Source organism: Pristis pectinata, chromosome 30 (assembly GCF_009764475.1).
Source record: "Pristis pectinata isolate sPriPec2 chromosome 30, sPriPec2.1.pri, whole genome shotgun sequence".
Lineage (NCBI taxonomy): Eukaryota > Metazoa > Chordata > Chondrichthyes > Rhinopristiformes > Pristidae > Pristis > Pristis pectinata.
In genome coordinates this window covers 6,989,032-7,013,391 of record NC_067434.1, presented here as the reverse complement: position 1 = coordinate 7,013,391, position 24,360 = coordinate 6,989,032, and the positions used below count along the sequence as shown (strand labels likewise).

Below are 24,360 nucleotides of genomic sequence, written 5' to 3'. Positions count from 1 at the left end.
CTGCAATATCAAGAAAAACTCCAGGCAGCTGACAGTGCTGGCTTCTTATGGTAAGAAATATTAATTACAAACCAGGATTTTGAAGAAAGTATCCAGATAAAACAAATCACTATCAGTTGGTCACCAAGGGTTCCAAGAATCAACACTAAAATATCAGCTGAATTTCAATAAACTACATCGTAAATCTGGTTCACAGTCTACACTGGGACAATCAGCAATAACTACAACTTCAACACATCATCAAACTCGACCTTCCACAGCATCCAACAGCAAGTGAATAGAAAAGAATTGCTCTCAACCATTAAAGTGAAAGAACAGTCTGTACCTCAGTGAGCTATCAGTGTGTGTGTGTGTGTGTGTGTGTGTGTGTTTGTGTGTACGTGTCTGGTGTGGTGAGTGAGAGAGAGAAAGAGAGAGGGAGACATGCCTGACCCAAATGAGAAATGAGTGCTGGTTTTAATTTTTGAGAATCATCCCTCAAATGTTTTGCAAGATAACTCAAACCCAGCCACTGTGGGGTGGGAGAAATGATACATTTCCTTGTAATTCACTTACTGGTTCCTTCCAGGCATTTGTCACTCACACACACACGCACGCACGCACGCACACACAGGCCAGGCCATCACTCTTTATGTCTAACTTCTATGTAATCTTCAATTAAAACCGAAAATGCTGGAAACACTCAGCAGGTCAGGCAGCATCTGGGAAGAGAGAAACAGTTAATATTTCAGGTTTGATGACCTTTCGACAGTTGTGACTTGATGGAAGGCCACTGACCTGAAAGGTTAACTGATTTACTCTCCACAGATGCTGCCTGACCAGCTGAATATTTCCAGTGTTTTATTTCAGATTTCCAGCATCTTTTTTTGCTTTAAAACATCTAACCAACAGGTGTTTGTAACCTGAGGCTTACCTCTGTAGATATCCCCCTTTGACCACACCTGTCTAAAGTCTAAGCTCTCTCTGGTAAAGAGACTTTTTAAAAACCTTACTTTTAAACTTTATTTATCCAGCAGGGTAACAAGCCCTTCCGGCCCAACGAGCCCGCGCCGTCCGATTACACCCACGTTAACCTACTAACCCGTCTTTGGGATGTGGGAGGAAACTAGAGCACCCGGAGGAAACCCACAGAGAGAACATACAAGCTCCTTACAGACAGGGGCAGGAATTGAACCCAATCGCTAGCGCTGTTATAGCGTCACGCTAACCGCTACACTACCGTGCTGCCATCATGGTACCTGTTACTGACAACAACCGGCTTGGCACACAGGCTTCATTATCAGCCTGTGAATGGCAGGCTTCAATTCTACTGCGGGCTCTGCCACTCCCTCTGGCTGAGCCAAGCACATGACGATAACAAAGGAAACCTCCTGTCTGCAGGGCTCAGCCCACTGACAACACCAGAACGAATGTCTGTTGTCACCAATGAGGGAGCCAGCAAGTGTGCCAGTACATCACACAACTTCACAACCAGTCAGGCAGTATATGTGAAGAGAGAAACCGAGTTAACGATTCAAGACGTTGACCTGGAACATTAACCCTGTTTCTGTCTCCACAGATGCTGCCTGACCTGCTGAGTGTTTCCAGCATTTCAGACTTGCAGCAACTGCATTTTTTGATTTAATTTTCAACCGGTTTTACTTCACTCACTGCAGATAATTCAAAGAAAACGGCAAACTCCACTGATCCTCTCTCAGTGGGAGGAGATTACGGTACTGTTTAGAAGGAAATCTGCAAGAGTCACTTGGTAGGGACATACCTTTAGAATGAGGTAGAAGAGCCCAAAAAATCTTTTGGTCTCCAACTATCTTGCACTGCTCCTACACGACCTTGTCCCCTCTCCAAACCATGCCAACCACTGCAGTATCTTGTGGCATGTTGAGCAACAGCATTCTTTGACCATATTTGCCATTTCGACAATAATTAAACTTTTTTTTGTTCCGAAAACAAAGATGTGCTATTTGGTAACTTACTGTTTGTCTCAGAGTAAGTGTACTTGTTCTCCCTTGAGGTACATAATCTTAAGTTTAAACATCTTGGTCATTGGTTACGCGAAACATTCCAACAAAACAGGCTTCAACCTTTTGCTCAAAACATTCTTGGGTGCATTCCTGGATTACAGTCCACACTGAAGTTCAGAGCAATTCTAATGAATACAAACGTTAATTTCCTCTTAGCTCAGGTCCACACCAGGACACAAAACATGGCCATGATAGTTAGCTCAGGTTAGCAGACATCAAGAAACCAATCAATTTCTGGATTTGCCAGTGAAAGTGTCACGTGTCCAAGGACAACCTGTGTCAATGATTTTAATACCAGTATATTTTGCACACTCAATCCGACATTGCATGCAGCATCGTGGAAAGGTTGAAGGGCAGACATCAGCATTTCAGGTTTACACTGATTTTTACCAAGCACAAAAACATTTCCTGGATAAATACTACAGCCACCCTAATTTTCAGGATAACATTTGAACTCATCCAATGGTACATGAAAGGTAGGTCATTTTAAGAAAAGGAAAAAAAAAACGTTTGGTTTAACAAAACCCACCAAGTTACGGTTAATGTGAATTCTTCTTCTGATCACATCCACATAAACACATCCAGTGACCTGTCCCATTCAGTTACGCCATTTGCTTCCTTGGTACCTTCTTCCATTGGTTTATTATGTGTCAAACAAACTTTCAGTCGGAATTCTCGGTTTTCTCCCAGGTTTCCCAATTTTGAATTTACTGACAGTGGGATCAACTCATATTCCTTTTTAAGTAAAAGCTTGTTTGTTTCCCTAATACTCCCTTACAATTAAATTCCTGAGATCAAAGATCAACTTGCTTGCCCTACAATGTGCCTCTGGTACTGTCTCCCTCTCCAATGGTATGCAAGGAATAAATCCAACAAGCAGGACTTACTGATCTGAACCCTTCATTTATCTCCCGGTTTCTTGAATTTGCATTCTAACCTTCTACAAATGCATCCTATTCTCTCTTGCAGTGGTCAATACAGCATCCTAATACACAAGCTACATTACCTACTCACCTCTACCCATACTCTGGTTTCCTTTCTTTTTTTTCATTATTGTCTATATTAAATTGTATTTGCCATTGATGGTCAAGATCTCAATGCTCTGAATCAGATCTGACTGTGAGTTGAAAACAATGCCTCAGTACTGAACAATTCTGATGCTTAGTCAATGGGTACATTGTCCATCTGTCAACCTCTTGAGGACAGGCAGGTACACACCAGGGCATATAGTGCTCCCATACTACCGGATAATCAGAGATTAGCTCTACAGTGCTCTGCCCCACACCCTACCAAACATCCATTAATAAGGATGCATTAATAAATTTGAGATCCAGTCCGAACAAAGCCCAGTGAAGCAGCACAATACAGCAAAGCTGCTACTTCTTCCAATCTGTCAAACCTACCCTCATCCGAAGGAACTACCAATGTTCTTTCAAATGTCAATGAGTTTCCCCTTCACAATGCAGGCTTCTAAGAAGGGAGGCAAATGAGTCAGTGCGACAGGCTGCTCATTCTCAAGACCATGACTGGCTGGTAATAAAACCACACTGTTTCCCAACCAACTCCACCCACCGTCAATAGCAGAAGGTAGCTGCCAGCAACGGTTCAGCACCATGTGTCGAAGGCTATGGCACGGGCAAAGGATAATGCTCTTACACAATGTACCCTCACAATTTACCTTGCTGGTGGGCTCAGGAAGGTGTACAAAACATGTCTGGACCTTTTCGCTAAAAGGCAGAAAACCAAAAATGGAGATGTCACGACACAATTTCAACATAAATGGCAAGGAACCAAGAAAGAGAATCTCCCATCTCTGGTGTCTATGATTGAAATGGTGTTTCTGGCCCCTGTGAGTTTAGTACAGACTTGGTTAAGAATTGATAGTCTGGTTATGAAAGATGGACCTACTTACGCAAATGGAGTTTCAGGGCCACTGGGGGGTCACGTGATCAAACACCGCCCAGGGCAGGGACCATTGGTATCCGTGATTGTTTAGGAGGTAGGTTGGTTTGATTGACAGGTAACAAAAATGACAATGACAGTTGTATGTTAGAAATGGGAGTGGGGGAGGGTGTGTGTGAGTGGGATGGGGTTGAGGGAGGTAAAGAAAGAGAAGCAACATACCATTAGAATAAAACACTGCTCCACCAATCAAAACAAGAGTTGCAACACTGTTCCCAGATCTACCAAAGGTATCAGATTGTCAACACTTTGTGAAGTTCTGGTGAGTTACCTGCTGGGTCATCACAAGATCATGGGAAGTGTTTTCACCACATCAGCTGTTCCCATGGTGACGGCACTGTCACGGTGTCAGGTGGGACCCAGTTCAGACGGTACTGCAGTCTACAAACCTTTGAAGAATCTTATACCACAGAGTATTTTCCCACAAATTGAGAAGAACCACCCTTGTAAATATCTGTTACACAAGGACCAGATGTTAAACTTGGGGGTGTTGTTTAAACGTGTGTCCATGAGTGATACTGTGACTTCAAGATCCCCAGCGCCGTACACTGGGTTACAGGCATGGCAAGGCTTTCCCTGTGGGCAAATTCATTTCCTCAGTGGTCCTTATACCTGGCAGCAAGGGCATACTTTAACTTCCTCGCTCTGAAACGGACCGAAATTCAGATCACTGCAGCAAAATGACTCGCCATCACTTCAAAACAAGTCAGCAACGAAGTCCGGAGCTTGTGTTCTGAGCTGCCTCCAGGCCAGAAAGTACGTGAGTAGCAGTTGATTCTCCCGAGTACAAGTGGTGCTGGGCTGTTGGGCTGGGAAGACAATGGTCCCTCTGAGGTAGGAGTTGGAATGGGCCACCAACCTCCACAGGAAGGTTCAAGCCTTACCAGATCTCCTACTTCAGTGGGAGATTTCAGCAACTGAATGTTACATACGAACCTACAGTGAAGAACAGTGACTCTGGATTACAATTGCCAGTTGTTGCTGACAGTGCAGAGGGGGTCTTTCAACAAAACAGAGACATGCACCAAAATCTAGTCTTCCCTTTCAGTGATGTGTGAAGATTCTCAGTGAAATCTAGCATGACAAATTCCATTGCTGGACTGGAAGGTGTGAAGTGGGGGAAGGGTAAGCGTAGGGAGCTGCTCCCAATGTGCAGCATGCACGGACCAGTCTTCCAATGCTGTGCATGCACACCACATGCGGTGACAGAGAAGGCCAGGAGTGCAGCGCAAGGCTTTCCTTGTTTTGATGGTACCATGGGCCGCACAGGGCTCCAGTAAAGGAAAATCACAAGATCAAAGAAGTCCTGAGCAAACTCAGAATCTCATTCATACCTACGGCCTGAGAATGGCCATCAACTCTTCCCTGGAATTGAAAAGTATTAAATTCTGCATTTGGAGAGGTGCAACAGGGCAAGAGACCACACAGTCAATGGGAGGTGTGGAGGAACAGAGGGACCTTCAGATGTCGATCCGTAAGGGTCTGTGGAGTGTCACACAGGGTGCTTTCCATTCTGATGACATATCAGAGCAGGGAGGTTTTGCTAGATTTGTATGCAACATTAGTCAGGCACAGCTTGAGCACTGCATATGGTTCTGATCACAGGAAGGATGTGCTTGTATGGGAGAGGGTGCAGAGGTTGTCGCCAGGACTGGGAAACGGTAACTGGGAGGGAAGATTGGATAAAGTGTGCGATAAGGATCAAGAAGAGATTTCACTGAGGTGCATAAAAGTAAAAGGGGCTCCGATGGATTAAATAGGACTAAACTATTTCCTTTAGCTAAAGGGGGAGACATTTAAAGTAGTCGGTAGAAAGATTAGATGAGAAAATCCTCTCCCCCCCCACAGACTGGTGAAGTTAGGACCCCACCGGTGGGAGACACCCTCACCACACTTAAACGGTATGTAGGTGGACATGAAGTGCTGAGACCACCAGACCAGGGACCCAGTGCAGGAAGGTGCATTAGGTCGAGTAGGTCTCTTTCGACTTGCATGGAAAAGATGGGCCAAACGGCCTCCTTCTGTGTCTTAATTATGTTTTACCATTCCACGATCATGCAAATTGTTGCCCCTCGGCCCTGTCCTTCTTATGGAGACGGGTTGAGGTTGGGAGTCAAACAGTGCCCATCAGAAGGGGGGAGAGAGAGAGAGAGAGAACCGGACATCCCACATTGCAACTCAGGGCTCCAAAGGGCCACGGAGAGGACCAAGGACCCGGGGTAGGCCCAGGCCCCAGCTACCAAGCACCATTCCTGCCGCTGACGTTTCGCTGCAGTGTTTACAGTGGCCCAGAGGAAAGACTAAACCCATATATGGCCTACTTTTCATTAAACACCCTTCAAACAAATGCTGAACTTTAAATTAAATGGTAATTGTTATTTGATCTTCAAATGACAATGTTAATTCTTCTCGATTATAAATTTCAGATGCGTGAAACGGCCCCTGAGGCCTTGGCATGCGGGCAACCACTCAGATTTTCTGGGCCTACCTTGATAGATCACTGCCCCTGGCGTGGGCCTGGCCAGCAATAGCATCCATGATGGCATCTTGAGAGTACATGCTGATGGGGGTGTTATACTGAGCGTGGATAATGGTGGCCTTTCCACCGGGACCCTTCACTTCGATGGGCTTGTGTGTGGACAGCACAGAGTCCTTCAGGACATTGGGGTTGAAGCGCTCCACATAATCACTACTGGTGGCGGGAGTGGGAAAGGAAAAGAGAGTGAAACGTGAAAGGCAGAAATGTTAGAGGGGAAGTTTTGTTAGTGATGGAGGGGTGGGAAGTGCAGAAGCCTCTTATCCCAGATTCCCATTTACAAATCCAATGGCCCCAGGAGGAAAAGATCCCCTCTTCCCTCTGAACCCACTCCTCTCCTCACACAGGGCACTCCACAGTCAGAAGGTTGTGCTGAGCTCGAGGACAGCTTCTCTCCCGCCGTTACTGAATGTATTTCGATATGTGTGACAATAAACTGATTACTTTGAAAGGTCCACAGTCAGCCTCCAGAGACTCGTCCTCCACCTGCTCATTTCTTGACCTGTGACTCACTGGGGGAGGTGAGGTGGTGGGAGGGTGGGATGGAGAAGAGCAAACAGGATGGTCACACTCTCGGATCTCCTGCACCAATAGCTGCAGCTGAAAGAGCAGGCTTTGGCAGCCGCCACTGTGAGCTCAGCAGTGAGAGGACAGCGCAGCAAGCCAGGTTCGATCCTGACCTCCGGTGCCGTCAGTGTGTGGAGTTTGCATGCTTTCTCTGAGGCCACATGGGTCTCCCCCAATTCCCTCCCACATCCCAAAGACGTGCGGGTAGGTTAACTGGCCGCTGTAAATTACTCCTTGGTCTGGGTAAGAAGCAAAAGATTCAGATGGGAGCCGATGGGTATGCGAGAGAGAATGTTACCGGGATACAGGGAAATAAGGAGAGGGGGGCTGGGACTGATGGGAGCTGGCATGGATCCAATGGGCGGAATGGCCTCATTGTGTGTTGCGGTAAAGGTCAGTCCGTGCTGCCAGACTACGAGGACAGGGGGAGGGTGAATGACGACTCATTAAAACAAAAGCTAAAAGATCAACATTCAGTGACCATCCCAGCCAACAAAGTTACACTCAGTACCAATGGTTTGCACCAATTTTGCAAGCGTTTAACGTTGCTATCTGAGCAGCCGCTGGGCAGAGCTGTCTACCCCAGGGCTCCAGTGGGAGAAAGTCGTGGGCAAAGGGCAGTGAAGTCTGAAGATCCAGTCACTGAGGAACGAGGGCACAAGCTGGGAGACCCGAACAACTGACCCCAACGACAGAGGCTTCTGCCAATCCTCACCCAAGGTCTGCACACAGATCACAGAAAGAACACAGGCATGCAGGTCACTGGCTGATGGGGAATTGTTCAAACAAGCCTATCCCTGCTACCTCTCAAATAAAACTGACACCAATGACTTAAACAGTGCCGTTTCTCAGAATTGTGTTGGTGACAGCAGTACTTCAAGGCAGGAGGCACCGGTAACTCAGGGCGATGCACGAAGTCTCCTGATGTAACTGTGAAAGGCCAGCCTGCCAAGTCTCCACTTCTTCTTTCTGCTGTCACTGGCACATGTAAAATATTTCTGTGTTTCCATTTTTTTTTGGAAGAGACACACTGGCATTTCAACAGAAGCTCCACCACTTTGCAAACTTCCATCAATGTCCCAGCTCAACACATGCACCCCTGCCCAGCATGCACTGCCCACACCAGCATTGCCCAACGTGGCCAAGGCACAAACGCTCACTGTCCTGGCATGCAATGCACGACCCTGCCATTGTACCCAGAACGTCGCACACATCAGGTTACCCAGCATGCAGCACAAAACCCTGCTAGATTCCCCACAATGCACACTATAAATCCCACCTGGAGACACAAGAGACTGCAGATGACAAGAGAACAACCCCTTCATTCCCAGGCTCTATCCCATTCCTCGCCCCTATTCCCGCCAAACTCTAACACCAATCCCAACTCCAAACGTAATCCAAACCCCCGATTCAACTCTACACCAACTCCCAACCCAAACCTCGGCCCCAAACCCAAGCCTAACCTCCGCCGCCAAACCCAAGCCTAACCTCCGCCGCCAAACCCAAGCCTAACCTCCGCCGCCAAACCCAAGCCTAACCTCCGCCGCCAAACCCAAGCCTAACCTCCGCCGCCAAACCCAACTGAAGGGTTTGGTGTAAAGGTGCCTGTATCAGTCCAGGTACGAAACATCTGCTGTCGTCCAGGCCAGTCAATTTGGAGCCACGTGTAACAGAATGCAAACAGGGAGTTTATCACAATAAAGTGGTGACCCAGGAGCGCCGCATCAGTCTTTTCCCTGTCCGTACCTCTCCTCTTTCCCCATTTCCGATGTGATCGTGCACTGTTGGAACACACCCAGAAGAGGGTGGACACAGTGATCGGGATTTTGGAATTCCCTGTGTGGAGTACACAGGGAAACTCCAATCTGGAACTGCCCACTGGCCTCAGTGAGTGCCAGAGCTCTGCAACAAATGGGTCCCACCAGCCCCTTCTTGGGCTCTGTCCTCTCCCCCTCTCTCTCCGCCTCACTCCCTCTTTGCCTTGAACCCTGCCTGCCCCTACGTGTTTGCAGGTGTCAGCACTGTACGAGAGATGTCCCTCCCTTCCACTAACCGCTCAGGCAGCCTTGTGGCCCTGAGTACACGAAGCCCGGCGTCACTTGGATCACCTCCTCCCTTCCACATCTATCCTCGGTCTCGCCCCTTCCCCTTGGACCCTCTCCCTCCCGTTCGCTTTATCGTGGTCTACTTCCACTGCACCAACTCCACAGCTGCTGCCTCTACCCTAACCTGGACCAGCCCCACTGGGCTCACCGACTGCTGCGGCTGATGGGCACAGCCCTCTGACACCCCCCCCCCCAACTCTCGGAGAACATAGAGCAGTACTGCACCGGAACAGGCCCTTCGGTCCATTTCCTGCCACCCTCCCCACCAGTTCCTCCACGCCATCATTGGGAGGGACATGCACTTAGCATTCCCTGCCTTGGATCCTCTTTTTTCCACTAGCAGCACCATTAACATCCCGTTAACCAAACCTTTAGTCACTGCCCAGTATGTCAGGGTGCAGGTCTTCTGCTCTGTTGGAACAGCCTCCTACATTTCAAATGCTGTACGAGCTGGGGTGGGAATGGGTGTTGCCCTCTAATGCCCAACCCTTGTGGCACAGGAGGAGAGCATTCGGGCCATCTTGTGTTTACTGGCTCTTCACTGAAGAATCACATCGTCAGCCCCACTTCACAACCCCAGATCCTGCACTGGATCCCATCCTCTCATAACTGGAAGGCCTGTTGGCACTCAGACACAGACACAGGAAGGCCAGAAGCTAAACCCAGGGGTGGACCACGGTGAGAGGAAGGAGGGAAGAGTGACCTGGTTCCTGGAGCTGTCTTACATCTGGAGTCTGCATTGCATTCAGCAGAAGATGAAATGCACCAGAGCGATGATTCTAGAACACAGGGCTGGATGCAAGGATCTAGAACACAACCGCAAACCAAACCCAGACTGCACTGCAACTCAGACCAGGAAGAAGCACAGCAGCTTGGAGCAACAGGGCCTTGTCATGCTGCCCTTGAGCACAACACACAACACACTACCACAGAATGGCTGCCCACTAACTTGGCTGTAGTGTTGACAATCTGTGGGAGGAAACAAATTAAAGAGGTTCAGTTCTCACATCACACTGCAGTGCATCAGGAATAACCTGAACTCCCCTGGTTCCTGTCTGTGTCTGACCCCTCCCCACAGCTCCCTCCCGCTCTTGCGCCACAGAGAGGCAACTGGCAACTGTTACTGAATCACAGGTGAATTAGTGAATAAATATTCCGCTGGATACATGGCACATGGAATCTGACGGTTCCTTCTTCACTTTGTGCCTCTACTGACAGCTGGCAAACATCAGGGAAACCAAGCGAGAACCAAACAGGAACGTGCACAAGTGCCAGTCACCAGAACCCACTGGCATTGTCCTGAACACCTGGAGCAGCGCGGTGGTGCTGCAGGCCGCGCCACTGCCTCACAGCTCAGGCGACGTGGGTTCAATCCCAACCTCCGCTGCTGTCTGTGTGGGGTTTGCACATTCTCCCCATGTGGGTTTCCCCTGGGTGCTATGGTTTGCTGCCACATCCCCAAAGATGTGCTGGTTGGTACGTTAATTGCCGGCTGTAAATTGTCCCTACCGTAGGTGTCAGCGGGAGAATCCGAGGAGTGATGGTGGGCATGTGAGAAAGAACAGGTTACGGGAAATGTGGACGAATGGGATCGTTCTGAGGGCCCACATAGATTCGATGGGCTGAATGGCTTTGTTTTGTATGGTAAGTATGAAGAGGGCTGGGGTACAAGGTACATCCAACCCACCAGCCTGACCCTCAGCAAATACACACAAGGTCAGCGAGACAGAGTGAGAGGCTTCAGATTAGACTTCCAACACCAAGAGTCAAGGTTGGAAAAGAAAGGTCACATGCAAACAGGACATCAATACCAGCGGCTGGAGGAGGACAGAGACGAATCTCCAGGGCTGAGAAAGGGTCATTGACTGGTTTCTCTTTCCATAGAAGCTGCTTGACTGGCTGAGGTCTTCTAGCATTTCTGTTTTTGTTTCATAATTCTAGACACCACAGACCCGCCACCAGCACTGTTCCTGGGGCAATGCCAGCTCAACATGGCTGTAGCAACAAGATGCCCGTTGACAGTGGGGTCAAGGTGCTTCCACAGCCACAGATGCCCCGCTGGTCCCCACAGAATGATCGGAAATGTGGTGAGAGAAGGGGAACAGTGAGCCAGGCCACAGTCACGGCTCCCTGACACTGAGGAAACAGCACACCCCTCGAGCAAGCTGACTGGGGCACTGGATGCACCTGGAGATTGTTGCAAGTAGAAAGGTTGGGAATGTCCTTCAGTGCAATGACTGCTGGTGGAAACTTCCAAGTTCAAACCACCCAGATCCAGTGACCCGCAGGTTAGCCACAAACCCAGTGGTTGTTTGCAATGTGGTCACTTGGGGCTAACAGCCCACACTGGCGATGCACTGCTCTCTTGTGGTCCTGATACACACAGCAGGTTACCATTTAACCACCTCAGGTCACCACTTCAACAAAGCAGGTTATTATTTCACCACAAAATTAACTGCAGATATTGGAAATCTGAAATAAAAGCAGAAACACCGAGCAGGTCAGGCAGCATCTATGGAAAGAGAGAGGATGTTAATGTTTCAAATCAATGATCTTCCTTCAGAACAGTTCTGATCAAATATCACCGACCTGAAACATTAACACCATTTTATTGGCAGACTTTAATGATTATTTCTTGCATGACATCGCCAAAAGCTGCCATAACAATAAATAATCTTTAAAGAGGTTAACAGCTGAAGATCAGGACAGTTTCTCCTCCACTGCCTCCATCTCTTAAACAGCTTTACATCCAGAGATTAATGAAGAAAACGGAACAGCAGGTGTGGAACCTTTATTACAGCATGTGACATTTACTGTACCAACAAATTTCTGTGGCGAAAATCTGAAATAAAAACTGAAAATTCTGAGAATATTCAACAGGGAAACAGTATGAGCAGAGAGTGAACTGAGAGTTAGGAAGATGGGGTGTGGGGGATGAGAGGGGGAATGGATTACTCTGCTATGTGCCAGCACGGATCCAATAAACCACATGATCTCTTCGTAACGAGGTTAAAGACATTCATGTCCCTGACAATGACATCCAACAGTTCCTCGTGCCAACCAGATTTCTGTTTTAAAACAACTGGCTTCAAATGCTTACACCGCCGTGTGTTCTCAATAGATTATTAGTCGAGACCCTGTTTCACAACACTGCCGTCTGCAGTAAAATTCTGCACCTCCACACGACACCCCATGGCTAGAACGGGAGAGGTCATGTCGCTGCTCAGACCTGTTTCAGCTTTCAATGACCACGTTCCCTTCTATCCTTCTGTTGGTAATAACTTGCCGGTCTCAGACTCACTCAACAGCTGAACCCGTACTACTGGAGCACTGTGGCAGCAGTTCTACCTGCGCCACTGTACCAGTTAATCTGTGCCAACAGACCTTTGCCAGTGGACCCTCAAACCTCGTCGCTTCACCATTGCTTCTAGCTTTTCACCGTTGAGAAAGAACTCTGTTCTATCCTTTCTGGGTCCAGTCTAGGTGACCTCACTTTGCCCAAGTTTTGCCCATCTGCTTCATCTATTAACCTTTGTGATTCTGCACACCACAGACAAAGCCAGACCGTTGTCATCTACAAATTTGGATACTTATCTTCGTATCCCGTCAGCTGACTTACAGAGGAAGTGCTCTCGCTTGGACACAAAGTGAGGCATCTGGATCAAGCAATGGATTGTAAACTCAACTCTCAGAACATACAGCCACAGTCCCACTGACTGCCACCTATAAAATACCAACTCCATGCGAAGCTAAAGCAAGTGGTTACTTCTAATAAAGTGACTATAAACTGCTCAGAGATCCACGAAACCCATTCAACCCCTCATTACCAAACACACTGCAACACCAGTTTTATTCAGGGAATCTAACTCTTGCATCAGATATAAATCTGTAACTGTAAACTCTGCAGGCAGACCACTGAACCATGCCTGAACCCAATGCGTTCTCTCTCCTGGACCTGGTCGGGAAGTGACTTTTCTCAGTTGCCCAGTTTAATTTCCGGAGATAGTGCAACAGTCTGAATTCCAATGGATGGCCCATGTCCTCGGAAAACTAGACCCTGGGTGATGGAAGTGATCCATCACAGAGTTTCGGAACTAAGGCAGTGTTTGGAACTAAGATGCAACTCAGCCAGGATCGGAGTAAATGGTGAAGAAGCCCAAGGGCTGAGTGTTCTACTCCTCCATCAGGGCTTACAAGAAGGAACTGGACAGATACAGGGGAAAATAACATGCAATTTGATGGGGAAGGGCAGGGATGGGATTGACGGGATTGCTCTACTGGGGCTAGCACTGATGGACTGAATGGCCTTCTGTTCTGCAACGATTCTCCGATTCCGCTGCTTCCTGTCCTCATGTTCCTGCACAATGGAGGGCATGCGTCAGACACTCCCAGAGTCTCCAAGTTCCCAAAGGATGCAAGGCGGGGGGTACCTGCACCAAGGAGCCACTCTGCACAGACAGCAAGTTGAAAGGCTGGATGAGGTGATGCCATTTGGTGGTCAGTCACCGGCACAGGGGAATGCAACCAGCCAATGGGGCTGGCAGCTACAAACTGGTCACCAGGCTGTTTGGCGAGAGGTTCCCTACAGAACGCTAAAATTAATCTGTCCACTTAGCGACACGGTGAGGTCCCCGTGGAGATGCTGTTGTCGTACGTACCCTTGCAGCAATCCACCTGTGGAGGCCCTGCCCTCTCTGCCATCTTCCCGGCCTGTGGCCCTCATCATTTCCGCAAGGGTCTCCTTAGAGTACAGACCAATGGGGCTGTTGTACTGCCCTCGCTGCCTCAGGTTGGGCGTTACACACTTCACGCCAGGTACGTCAGGCACCCTTGCTGATGCCTGCGATAGGCTGGCCCCTCTTTGAGGTGAGAGGTCAGGGGTCAGAGAAGCAGCTGGTGAGAATGTCGAGGCGGTCCCCGAAGGTGTTGGCCTGAAGGATCCGGTCAGCGGTGGACTGCAGGACAAGCTGGTGTCCCTGGCGTTGGGCCAATCCCAGGACATCCCATTGGCTGCACGCGGGCTGTCAGCGGTCTGAGCTCTCGTACTGAGCCGGTGCTCGGGAGTTGACGTCTGCTTCCTGCTCACGTGGCTGGGGCTGGTCTCCAGGTCTCGCTCCTGCAACAACACACAGCCAAGCACGGCACTGGAAACAATCACAGGTCGCATGCAAACACGTCGCACACCAGCGAGCAAAGCATGGAACAAACCTGTTGGCATAAATTACCCAAGCTTTCGCTGAGGACACAGGAGCACCCGTGCACAAAATGAAGACCACAGCACCAGACGATTCCCTCGGAGAATATGGAGACATCTCAAAACGCAAACTAACTTCAGTGCTGATATGACCGCAAGGTTTCCTCCCACGAGATCCTTCTAACGTTGACCTTATTGGTTAATATTTCCAATGAACTCTCGGGAAGGTGATGGCTCCACCTTGCCCTGTCTCCTTCCCCTTGTGGAACCTTACCCCTGCACTGCCCAAACACAGCGTTCCTTGGCTCGGCCATGTCCTCCCTCACCTGCCTCCCACACTAACCTACACCCCTCTCACTCCACAACCAACCCGGCTTTGTCTGTGCTGTAAACAGACAACCCAGCAGAGGCAGAAGCTACATCCCTCTGTTTCTCCAAACCACTCACATGTATCCATGCTGGGAATCTGCAGGCAGCAGGCTTCAGCACTGTTTGCCCTCAAGAAAAGAAAATCACCTGGGATTTCAAACCTCACTAACTGCCTGTCCATTTCACAACTCCAATCCCGTCTCCTTGAGAAACATTCTCCAAATTTCCTTTTTCCTGTTGACAGCGTAACTTAAACTGAGCACCAACCTTCTCAAGTACCATGAGCTACATCACGTTACCCAAACAAAAGTTCTGCACATGCTGGAACTTTATCAGAAATTGCTGGAAGTACTCAGCAGGTCAGGCAGCGTCCGTGGAGAGAGAAACAGAGTCAATACTTCAGCTCAATGACTTGAAGCTGTTCTGACGAAATGTCACTGACCTTAAATGTTGACTCTGTTCCTCTCTCCACAGTTGCTCCTTTACCTGCTGAGTGTTTCCATCATTTTTTGTTTCAACACAAACAAAATTCTTCACAACAAACAACCACTTCAAGTCCCAATACACCTCCTTAGACTGGACACGCAAGTCCATCCATAATAACCCGAGACGTGGTGGTGAGCCGCCTTCTTGAACAGCTGCAGTCCGAGCAGTGAAGCTATTCCATAAGTGATGTTGGGGAGGAGATCCACGACTTAGACCCAGTGACGATGAAGGAACAATGATATAAAGGTTGGAGTGCAGGGATATTACTGCCCAAACGAATGAGTTAGGAAAACCAGATGATTTTTTCAAAGGAACGCTACTGAACATCTTGTATGGAGAAGACAATACTCAATGTCCGCATTACTGAAAACTCACCTCAGCACTTGGCTCAATGTGCAGTGAAGCAGCAAGAGGCACTGACTACCAGAGGCCACCTTGTTCTTTCCTCTTAAGATTTCTACAGTCACCTTGTGGTGTCAGTGAAGAAGCTTTGGAAATTGTGGCAAGACAGGATATCGCAGCAATACTCCTGAGATCACAACTCCTTCCCCAGCTCCCACCTTTCCCTCCATTTGGCAAGGATCATGAGGTGCACAGGAAGATCAGTCACTCAGAGACCGTTCTTGCTTTGGTAGGTGCATCATTGGTGATCGAAGGTACGACAGTCAGTCACTCACGACCCTGACCCCGCAGCGGTCAGGAGCCTGGCCTGATTTTAGGCCCAACTGCCAGCAGCACATCTGTAGTGGGCCACTGAAAGCAGGCGGAGTGAAGCGACAGAGGAACAGCCTCTGCCGTGTTCACACTGGGAACCGCCGGCAGCTTCAGTCCTGCATCTTCCTCACACCAACACAAAATGAAACCATGAAACAAGGCAGCTCAGGATCTAAATGGCAGCTCAGACATTCACATCAAACCCATCGTGACAGCTAATCATTGGGTGGGGGAGGGTCTGATGGAGGATGACTCAGTGCTTCTCATCTCTGCCCCACTGCCAAGGGGGTAGCACTGGCCCTGCACTGGAAGGGCAGAGGTGGGAGGTTTGGGAGTGAGCCCAGTGTTGCAAGATGTGTGCCGTTTCTTAAGCCAATTCCTTCCAGCTACCTGGCTCTGACCAAAGGTGTCAGAAGATGGATTTAGGAAACACTGATGGGAAGTGAGTGACATGGATTATGTTGCTGGTGTCGCCAGCACTACCATCTGCAAGGACTCACTAATCCTGATGTCTGATGGAATGGATTAGGAGCACTCAGCAGGCTGAGGCATCCACAGGCTTATCAGCATCTACCCGCCTCAGGTGGAGAATAATCTTCCTCAGCCCTTGCACTCAATAATTCTCCTCACTCAACCCCTGGGATCCACTGTATCCGTACTGGGCAATGGAATTAGTATTTAAGTGTGTGTGTGTGTGTGTGTGTGTGTGTGTGTGTGTGTGCACGCGCGCACACACGCACTTGCGGTGTGTATGCGTGTGGTGTGCGTGCGTGGCATGAGTGTGTGCACGCGTGTGTGGTGTGTGAGTGTGTGTGTGTGGCACGTGTGTGGCATGAGTGTGCAATGTGTGTGCAGCGTGAGTGTGTGGTATATGTGCGGTGTGTGCGCATGTTGTGTGGTGTGTGCATATGGTGTGTTGTGTGTGTGCACGTGTGTTGTGTGTACACGTGTGGTGTGTTGTGTGCACGCGCACATGTGGTGTGTGTTTTGCGTATGTGTGAACGTGCCCACACTTGCAAGCTTTTGCTCATGTCCTTCTGTGTGCACTTGCGTGTGCCTGTGCGTGGACGTGTGCCTGTGTCACACAACAAACTGTGCGCGATGATCTTGTTAAATTGAAAGGATTAAGGGATTAGCCCAATCGTCTGGTCAAATTTGATTTCCACCAGTTGCACTTTACTGCCCGCACCATCAGCCGCTAAATCAGGACCATTCAGGCAACAGAGAGGACATCGTGGAGCACGGTTACAGCTGAGTGGGTGCCTGTGGATAAGTTTTGTATTTTGCTCGGTTCCCTGGGACCAGCAACACGCTGGAGAGGAGGGTGCAGCGCTTTGCACAGCGGAAGGACTGTGGCACTGGCGAGAATACCCATCCTCGACCTACTGTGACATTGCGGCATCAGGAGCAGCCCTTCCACAACAGCACACAAGGAACGATTCAGAAGCCTGGGGGTGGAATGATTTGCTGCTGGTGGAGCTAAGGGGACTGAAGTGTGCAGGGTCCTGTTGTACAGCCTGGCTCCTTTTCGGTACGGGGCAGAACAAGTTGCAGGACGTCCTACAGGAGAGCCTTGCCCCTTAGATGGGGGAAACAGGGGAGCATCAGGACACAGTAAAGAACAGTTCCACCACACCAGGTAAATGTAAATGAAACATCTCGAAAGTCACCTGAACAGGAAGTGACCTCCAAAAGGGAGAGAAATGAAAAGCAAATTGGTTACCAGCCTGACAGCTCTCTCTTCCTTCATAGGCAGGGTCCAGAAATGAAGTGTTGACAGTGGTCCTGTTGAACTGATTAAGCAGTATCTTGGGAAGGGCCAAGTGCGATAAGGGGGCTCCCAGCAGTCACCCCAAGGTGGTGCTGTGGGCTCGTGTGAAACCACAGTGCAGCCTCGTTGTGATGGACATCAGGGCACTGAGGCTCCTGAGGTCGGTGCTGGCTTCACACCGGCATCTCTCCCAGAACTGTCATCCTAACTCGGAGTGGAATGAGAGCAGGAAGATAGAGTGCAAGCAGGAGAGAGAGAGAGTGGTGAGTCAGAGACGAGAGCAGGAGATGGGGGAGCAGGAAGAGGAGGGGAAGGGGAAGAGCAAGGGTTAGGAGAGAACAAGGAGGGAGGAAGGCATGGGAGAGCAAGAAGGTGGAGAAGGGGGGGGTAAAACAGAGGAGAACAAGCAAGATAGGAAGTAAAGGGTGGGGGGGGGGAGCTGAGCAATTAATTTTTTAAAAATAAGTTAAACACATTCAGACATCACCAAAGCTCATTCACTGTAAGATCAACGCTCGGATTTGGACCCATGCTTTATTCTGCACACAGATAGCTAAAACATTTCCCTCGCTGTCTGCACAGACCAAGGTCACACTGACAACACGCTGCCTTCACAGCTCCCCGCTGTGCATCTGGTTAGACGAAGCCTTGGAGCTTTTGCGGGGTCTCCCCATTCCACTCTGTAATGATCTGAGAAATTCAGGTTAGCGACAGGACGGTCTCCAAAGGCAACTGCAGATCTTGGAAGGTTTCCCATTTGCTCCGAACCCCCAATGAGACATCGCGTGGAAGAAGAGCCCCCAAGAGAGCTCCGGGGGTGTAGGAGATGGTACGGAGCGACCTTGCTCCTGCTCACTCTCAGCACACGGTAGCTCTAGGAGACGGGAGCCAAGGATGCAGAGCTGGGACTGGTCAGATAGTGGATCCGTACCTTCCCGATGTTCCTTCACCATCAGACGGCAGGAGGAGTCAGGAGTTAGACTTCCTAACGTAGACATCTGTTTCACTTTGAAGCAAATCATTCGATGCAGAGAAGGATCTCTCTGCACTGTACCATCCCTGTCCAGCAGCCCCTACCTGCGAGGGTAATGACTCCTGGATGTTACATTTCCACAAATATTATGCCACCTGACACAGAAGGTGAGGTGACAACCAGGGATGGTCGGTGATGGACAGGTAATGGTAAACTTTGGCCAGGTGATGGCCAGTCAATGTCAGCTGACAGTCAGGTGACAATGAGGTGCTTCACACAGAGCTGGGCCAAGGACGACCAACTCATTGCACACTAGGCCCTGGCAGCCCTCAAGTCGTCGTCTCTGGTCTGATTTGGATTCGACCTCCAGGATGTCAGCTCTGGGACATCCAGCCCCACAGTGAGACATTTAGCAGAAGTCTCCCCGACAAAGCAAAACACTATTTTCTTCTGGAAACGTTGATAACATCTGCCTCTTTGTGAAAGTGCTGCATTCTACCACGGGCTTGGGTAATAAATGACAAAATTCTCTCGAGCTTCTGAAGTTATAACTATTTAGACCAATTACCCTGATGCCTCAATTATATTTATCCCCACTCTCCTCACTCCCCAGACAGTCAATGAATATGGTTACCACTCGCCCAGTGTGAAGGTTCTATGCCCCAGTAGATGGGAGCTCGGGGCGGTCAGATGGACAACAGGTGCCATGGTTCCATATCTGACCTTCACCCACCCACTGTGATGGGGCGATGGCAGGACTGAGCAGTTAGACTACCCAATTTAGACAACAGTTTCACTTTTAAGCAAACCTGAACCACCAGATGCAGAGAAGGATTTCTCGACTTTGCCCCACTGTGAAAGGATGCTGTATTCTGGATTTTACATCATGAAGGTCCTGGGCTCACTGACATCCAACACCGAGTCTACAGGTCACTTTGCTTTTTTTTACTGGGGTTAAAATAGGTCTGTGTAATCCTAACCATGTTTCTAAAAGTCTAGTAAAGATCGTGACTGTCAGACATGAGGTTTCCAGAACAGAACTGTCAGCTTTCCCCTTGTAACAGTCAGTTTCAATGCTTTGCTGATCTATTGCAAAATGTTGCGGCTGCCAGTACTCAGCCTTGCAGCTGCAACCTCGGCAGCTGGCTGTTAAAGGGAGGTATACAAGATGCACACAGCACTCTTCCAGCTGCTGGGAAGTGCTGCTTCAATGATGTGTGAAGGGAAACAGAGTGCTCCCAAGGACATAGAGACACCTGGGCAGTGGTGGAGAGCACCATTTGTAGGGGGCACATTCTTTGTGCTACTAACAGAAGGTTGCTTGGGTGATCCCTGTAAGGAATGCTAAGTAAATGAAGCCAATGAAAGTCTAGCTTCTCAAAAGTGTATGCAATCCCACTGGCCTTTTGCAACTGCTCCTATCAGATGAAATCTTCTCTCCTTAAAAAGAGAGCCAAAGTGACTCCCGGCACTGCAACAGCAAGCAGCAAACGTTGAGGTGTGGCAGAGATCTGCAGCTGTGGCCTGCAATTGTCCTGAGACAAAAAGGCCAAGGTTGAGCATGACCTCCAAGTGACAGAGAAGTGCTTTACAGTCAATGCATGTGTGAGGCTGGACTTGAGTTACAACCCCAATGAGGACCACCTTGATAACTAGCCCATGTAAATATTGCTTCTTGGAGAAGTCTGGCTATGAGCTCGAGTCCCAATAAACTCGGAGAAGGTATGGTGTTGGGTAATGAGCCTTCAATGCTTCTTCCCACTGGGTCCCACAGTGGCTGCCTGTGTATTTCTCTCATGCCTTCATCAGACATATGGACATTCATCTCCGAGAGAAGTATTTGCTGTAGATCAATCCCCAATGGACTTCGGAAAGTGCGGAAAGTCGGTTGAAGTTGCAAGGAAGGCTCAGTCCTAAATGTAGAGCAAGCAGTGAGGCATCAGAGTGTTGTGGACCAGCTGAGCAGCTGAAGTGTTGCCCCTTTCAATAGCATGGATCAGGGGAAACAGGATTGGTAAAAGTCGGTTGCTCTGTGAGTGAATTGGAATTTCTGCTTTGCAGACCAGTGAAGATGAAAATCATTCTGGAGACACAATGGGCGATGCTGGCCTGACCACGCTGGTGGTGGAGGTCACCGAGTAGCCCAGGTGAGCAACTGCAGTGCTTGGGGCTGGGACTTGGACGGAGATCCTTGTCCAAGAACAGTCGACATTGGCTGCTCAAGGTGGACGATCTCTTTCTCAGTCCCGTTCCCACCACAGTGATGGAAAACACAAAGGGCCCACTCTGTAATTAGCTGAGGTGGTGGAGTTGATCAGGACCCTGCTCTGGGGGTTGTACTGACTGCAGAAGTTACGGCAACTGGATTTGGTGGGAGCCATCTTACCTTCTGATGAGGAATCACTGGCATCGGAGAATCCATTCTCAGACCAGCAGTGGGAACTGGACCCGGGCGCCTTGATCTGAAAGAACAAATTCACTCCCTGTTAGAACGTCTGATAGAACTCAACACAGCCCCTCCTGCTCCGGTTGGGAGTGGCCTCCAGGTCTCTCAGACATTGGACAGACCCAAAACATTGCTCCAAATCTTCCCTTGAAACAGCTGGGAACATGAGTTCTTCCCGTAATGGGCAAGGCTAGAGTCATAGCAGACAACTCACAGCAGAACACCAGGAGGGACAGAGGGACTGAATCAGAAGCTGCGGTATCGTCACGTCATGGTCTAAAGTAGCGAACAACGTGAGCATTAGGTCACCATCCACACTTGTGCCCAAAGTCATTTTGGTCTCACTCCTCCTCGTCCCCCCCCATTCAGCTCCTCTCCCCCTCCAACTGAGTTTACAGCCCACATTCCACACGCCAGAATTAAGAACATTTCCCCCACCATCCAACCTCCTCACCCCAGACTATACTTACAGTCCTGTAGTTTGGACTCCCACTGAAGCTTTCAGCCCCTTCCCTTCCGTCCCAGCTCCAACATATTTCCACCGTCGTGTCCTTGTGCCCTCCCCATACCCAGCCCACCCAAGGTTGGCTGTTGCTGCCCTCTACAGGTACCCCCAGTGTTCATTCCCTTATTTACAAGCAACCCATACCCCACCTCTCAGTTCTCCATCACCTCTGGATTAGATCCGTTTCAATCCAATTATCTTGCACTCTCCAACCTGTCCCCACTTGAACATTTTGTGGTCTCTGGAGGGTCAGAAGGGGGGTTTTGATGAAACACAGGATGAGACAGGAAAGGTAGTGGGAGGTGGGGATGGGGTGGTGGTGGGGAAGGTCGATCAGTCCATAACCCTGTTCAATGAGCAGCTGACCCAATCATGTAACTTGGGCCTGGTGATCGTCTTTGGTGATCTAATTCCAATTCCAGATTAGCCCAGACGATCAGCCTACGAGTCCGGGATAGCCGCACAAGAGTGGAGAGCAGAGCCACAGTGATGTGCCTGGGGACACCAAGGCCCCGTTGTGGATCAGATACAACGAATCCATTCCCAACCCTGTGGTCAAGCTGCCACACCAGCTGCTTTGGCCAATTCTGAGATGCTACACCCTCCGCAGGGTGGTCACTCAGGGAACTGAGCTTGGCGAAGGTGAGGGCTTTGTTTCCGACCTGGAATCCCATAGCTACAGCTCCACTCTGAGGGGGGATCACAGAATTACCTCTTCACCTCTCTGGAACTGTGCTTCTTGACCCTAGATTTCATTAATTTTGTTTGACATCTAACGATATATAAACATGGTTTATGAAAAGTAAAAAAGTTGACTCTCTTCCCAGAGAAGCAACTAACATCACGGGAGAGCCAATATCTGTTCCTAATACCATTCAGGTCTTCTCCTCAAGAGAATGTCCAAGCAGATTGAAGCCCACTGCGCTGGACACTCTATTAGGGTTTAATATTAATCGTTACTCCCAAGATTAGAGTTCACATTCCTGCGCCTTTAGCTGGCAAATGCAGTGGTCCCTGCGGTCATTCCGAGGAGTGTTGTCCTGTAACCCAGTTTACTCAACCGAACTCCATGCCAGAATGCAATCAAAGCTGCACTGCATCAAACGGAGGATCAGCTGGAAGCCGAACAGAGTTTATTTAATATGAACCAGCGATATGAGCTGACTCCAATGTGAAATAAACAATTACAACAATCAGAATTCATAATCTTCCTCGAAATGTTAGAACAACAATCACTGCTCTGCTACGTTCCAACATCAAACCATTGAATTACATTAGGCTTGCGAGTGCTGCCTGTGATACTGTAGGGGGGCTGTACCTCAGACGTGGCGTCACTGGTGGGTGTAAAACCTCACAGCCGAACATCCACTGCACCTACAGCGACACAGACCAGGTTGTGGCCGGGGTGAGTCAACCATACACCCATGGGTGAAGCTGGTAATCTGGGGGGGGGTCAGAGTGAGGTCCGGTCCTCAGTGAGAGGAAGGGGAGAAATCACTGGGTCGAGAGCCTCAGGAAATCAGAAGGTGGGGGTGTTAAATTAGTGGGTGGATGGGTGGGGAAAAGATTGGGTGGGGTCTGGGCTGATGGAATGGTTGGGGGGGGGGCGAAGTGAGAATAAAAAATCAGTGGGGAGGGTACAACAACGGCTGAGAGAGCAGGACACAGAACTTCCCTTGGTGCGATCCCAGTCCAGCGCACTGCTGGGCAGACCCATTTGTCCCGGCGACGTTCCAGCAGGAAACCGTGTGACTGGTGTAATTGGAAATAAAAACAGAAAACCTCTGAAGGAAGTGTTTCACCAACCTGACTTCCTGTTCACTTCCAGTGTCGTCTGTGTTTTCAGATTCCGCACTTCAGCGGGATTCTGTTACATTGCCCGAATGGATGGCTGGGGACTGGGGTTTGGGGTCAGGAGCTCGGGCACAGGGGGCCAGTGTCAATTCCGGGGCGAATTGACCCAGAAATGGTTGTCACCACGTTCATTCTGTGGAAGGTACATTTTCGTTGGGTGGGGATGAGGTAAACAGCAGGACTTGATGGAGCATGGAGACACAAGAGACTGCAGATACTGCGATCTGGAGCAACACACAAAGTGCTGGAGAAACTCAACGACTGAATCCAGATGAAGGGTCTCGACCCGAAACGTTGACTGTTCATTTCCCTCCATAGATGCTGCCTGACCCACTGAGTTCCTCCAGCATTTCGTGTTGCTCCTGATGGAACATGGAGGCCATTGAAGTTACAGTAGAGAAACAGTCCACCCTTCCTACTCTACTACCTCATCCTTCAACTCCCAGCTCCTCCCCCTTCCCTTCACATCCAGCCACATTACCCCCCGGTCGCTTTAAGCCACATTCTAACCGCTCATTGTGTTTATGTCGGACAGGAGTCACAGGTAACCCAGACAGAGCAAGAAGCACGGTGGGTTTCCTTACATAATCACCTTGGCTATTCACTATCTATGTCAATGATTTGTCCAAGGCAACCAAATGGTGTATCTCTATTTTTGCCGATGATACAAAACTAGGTGGGGTAGTGAGCAGGGAGCAGGATGTGAAGACGTTTCAAGTGAATTCAGACAAGTGACTGAATGGACCAGAACGGGTCAACTGTAAAATAATGAAGAGAAGCGTGATGTTATGGACTCTGGTGTACAAAACAGACGATCAAAGTGTGTTTTAAAAAGGGTGAGAGACTGGGTAATGCTG

General features: G+C 49.3%; 1 protein-coding gene across 1 annotated transcript in view; it reads right to left on the bottom strand.

The window, feature by feature from the left end:
• The window catches only part of ldb3a (LIM domain binding 3a), a 143,677-nt gene that overhangs the window by 54,570 nt on the left and 64,747 nt on the right, over positions 1-24,360 (bottom strand). Inside the window, exons 4-8 of the mRNA XM_052041333.1 lie at positions 21,085-21,160; positions 13,850-14,307; positions 13,470-13,548; positions 10,141-10,160; positions 6,472-6,675 (exon numbers count right to left, since the gene is read on the bottom strand). Of these exons, the coding sequence (XP_051897293.1) occupies positions 6,472-6,675; positions 10,141-10,160; positions 13,470-13,548; positions 13,850-14,307; positions 21,085-21,160 (837 nt within the window). The remainder of the gene's footprint in view (positions 1-6,471; positions 6,676-10,140; positions 10,161-13,469; positions 13,549-13,849; positions 14,308-21,084; positions 21,161-24,360) is intronic.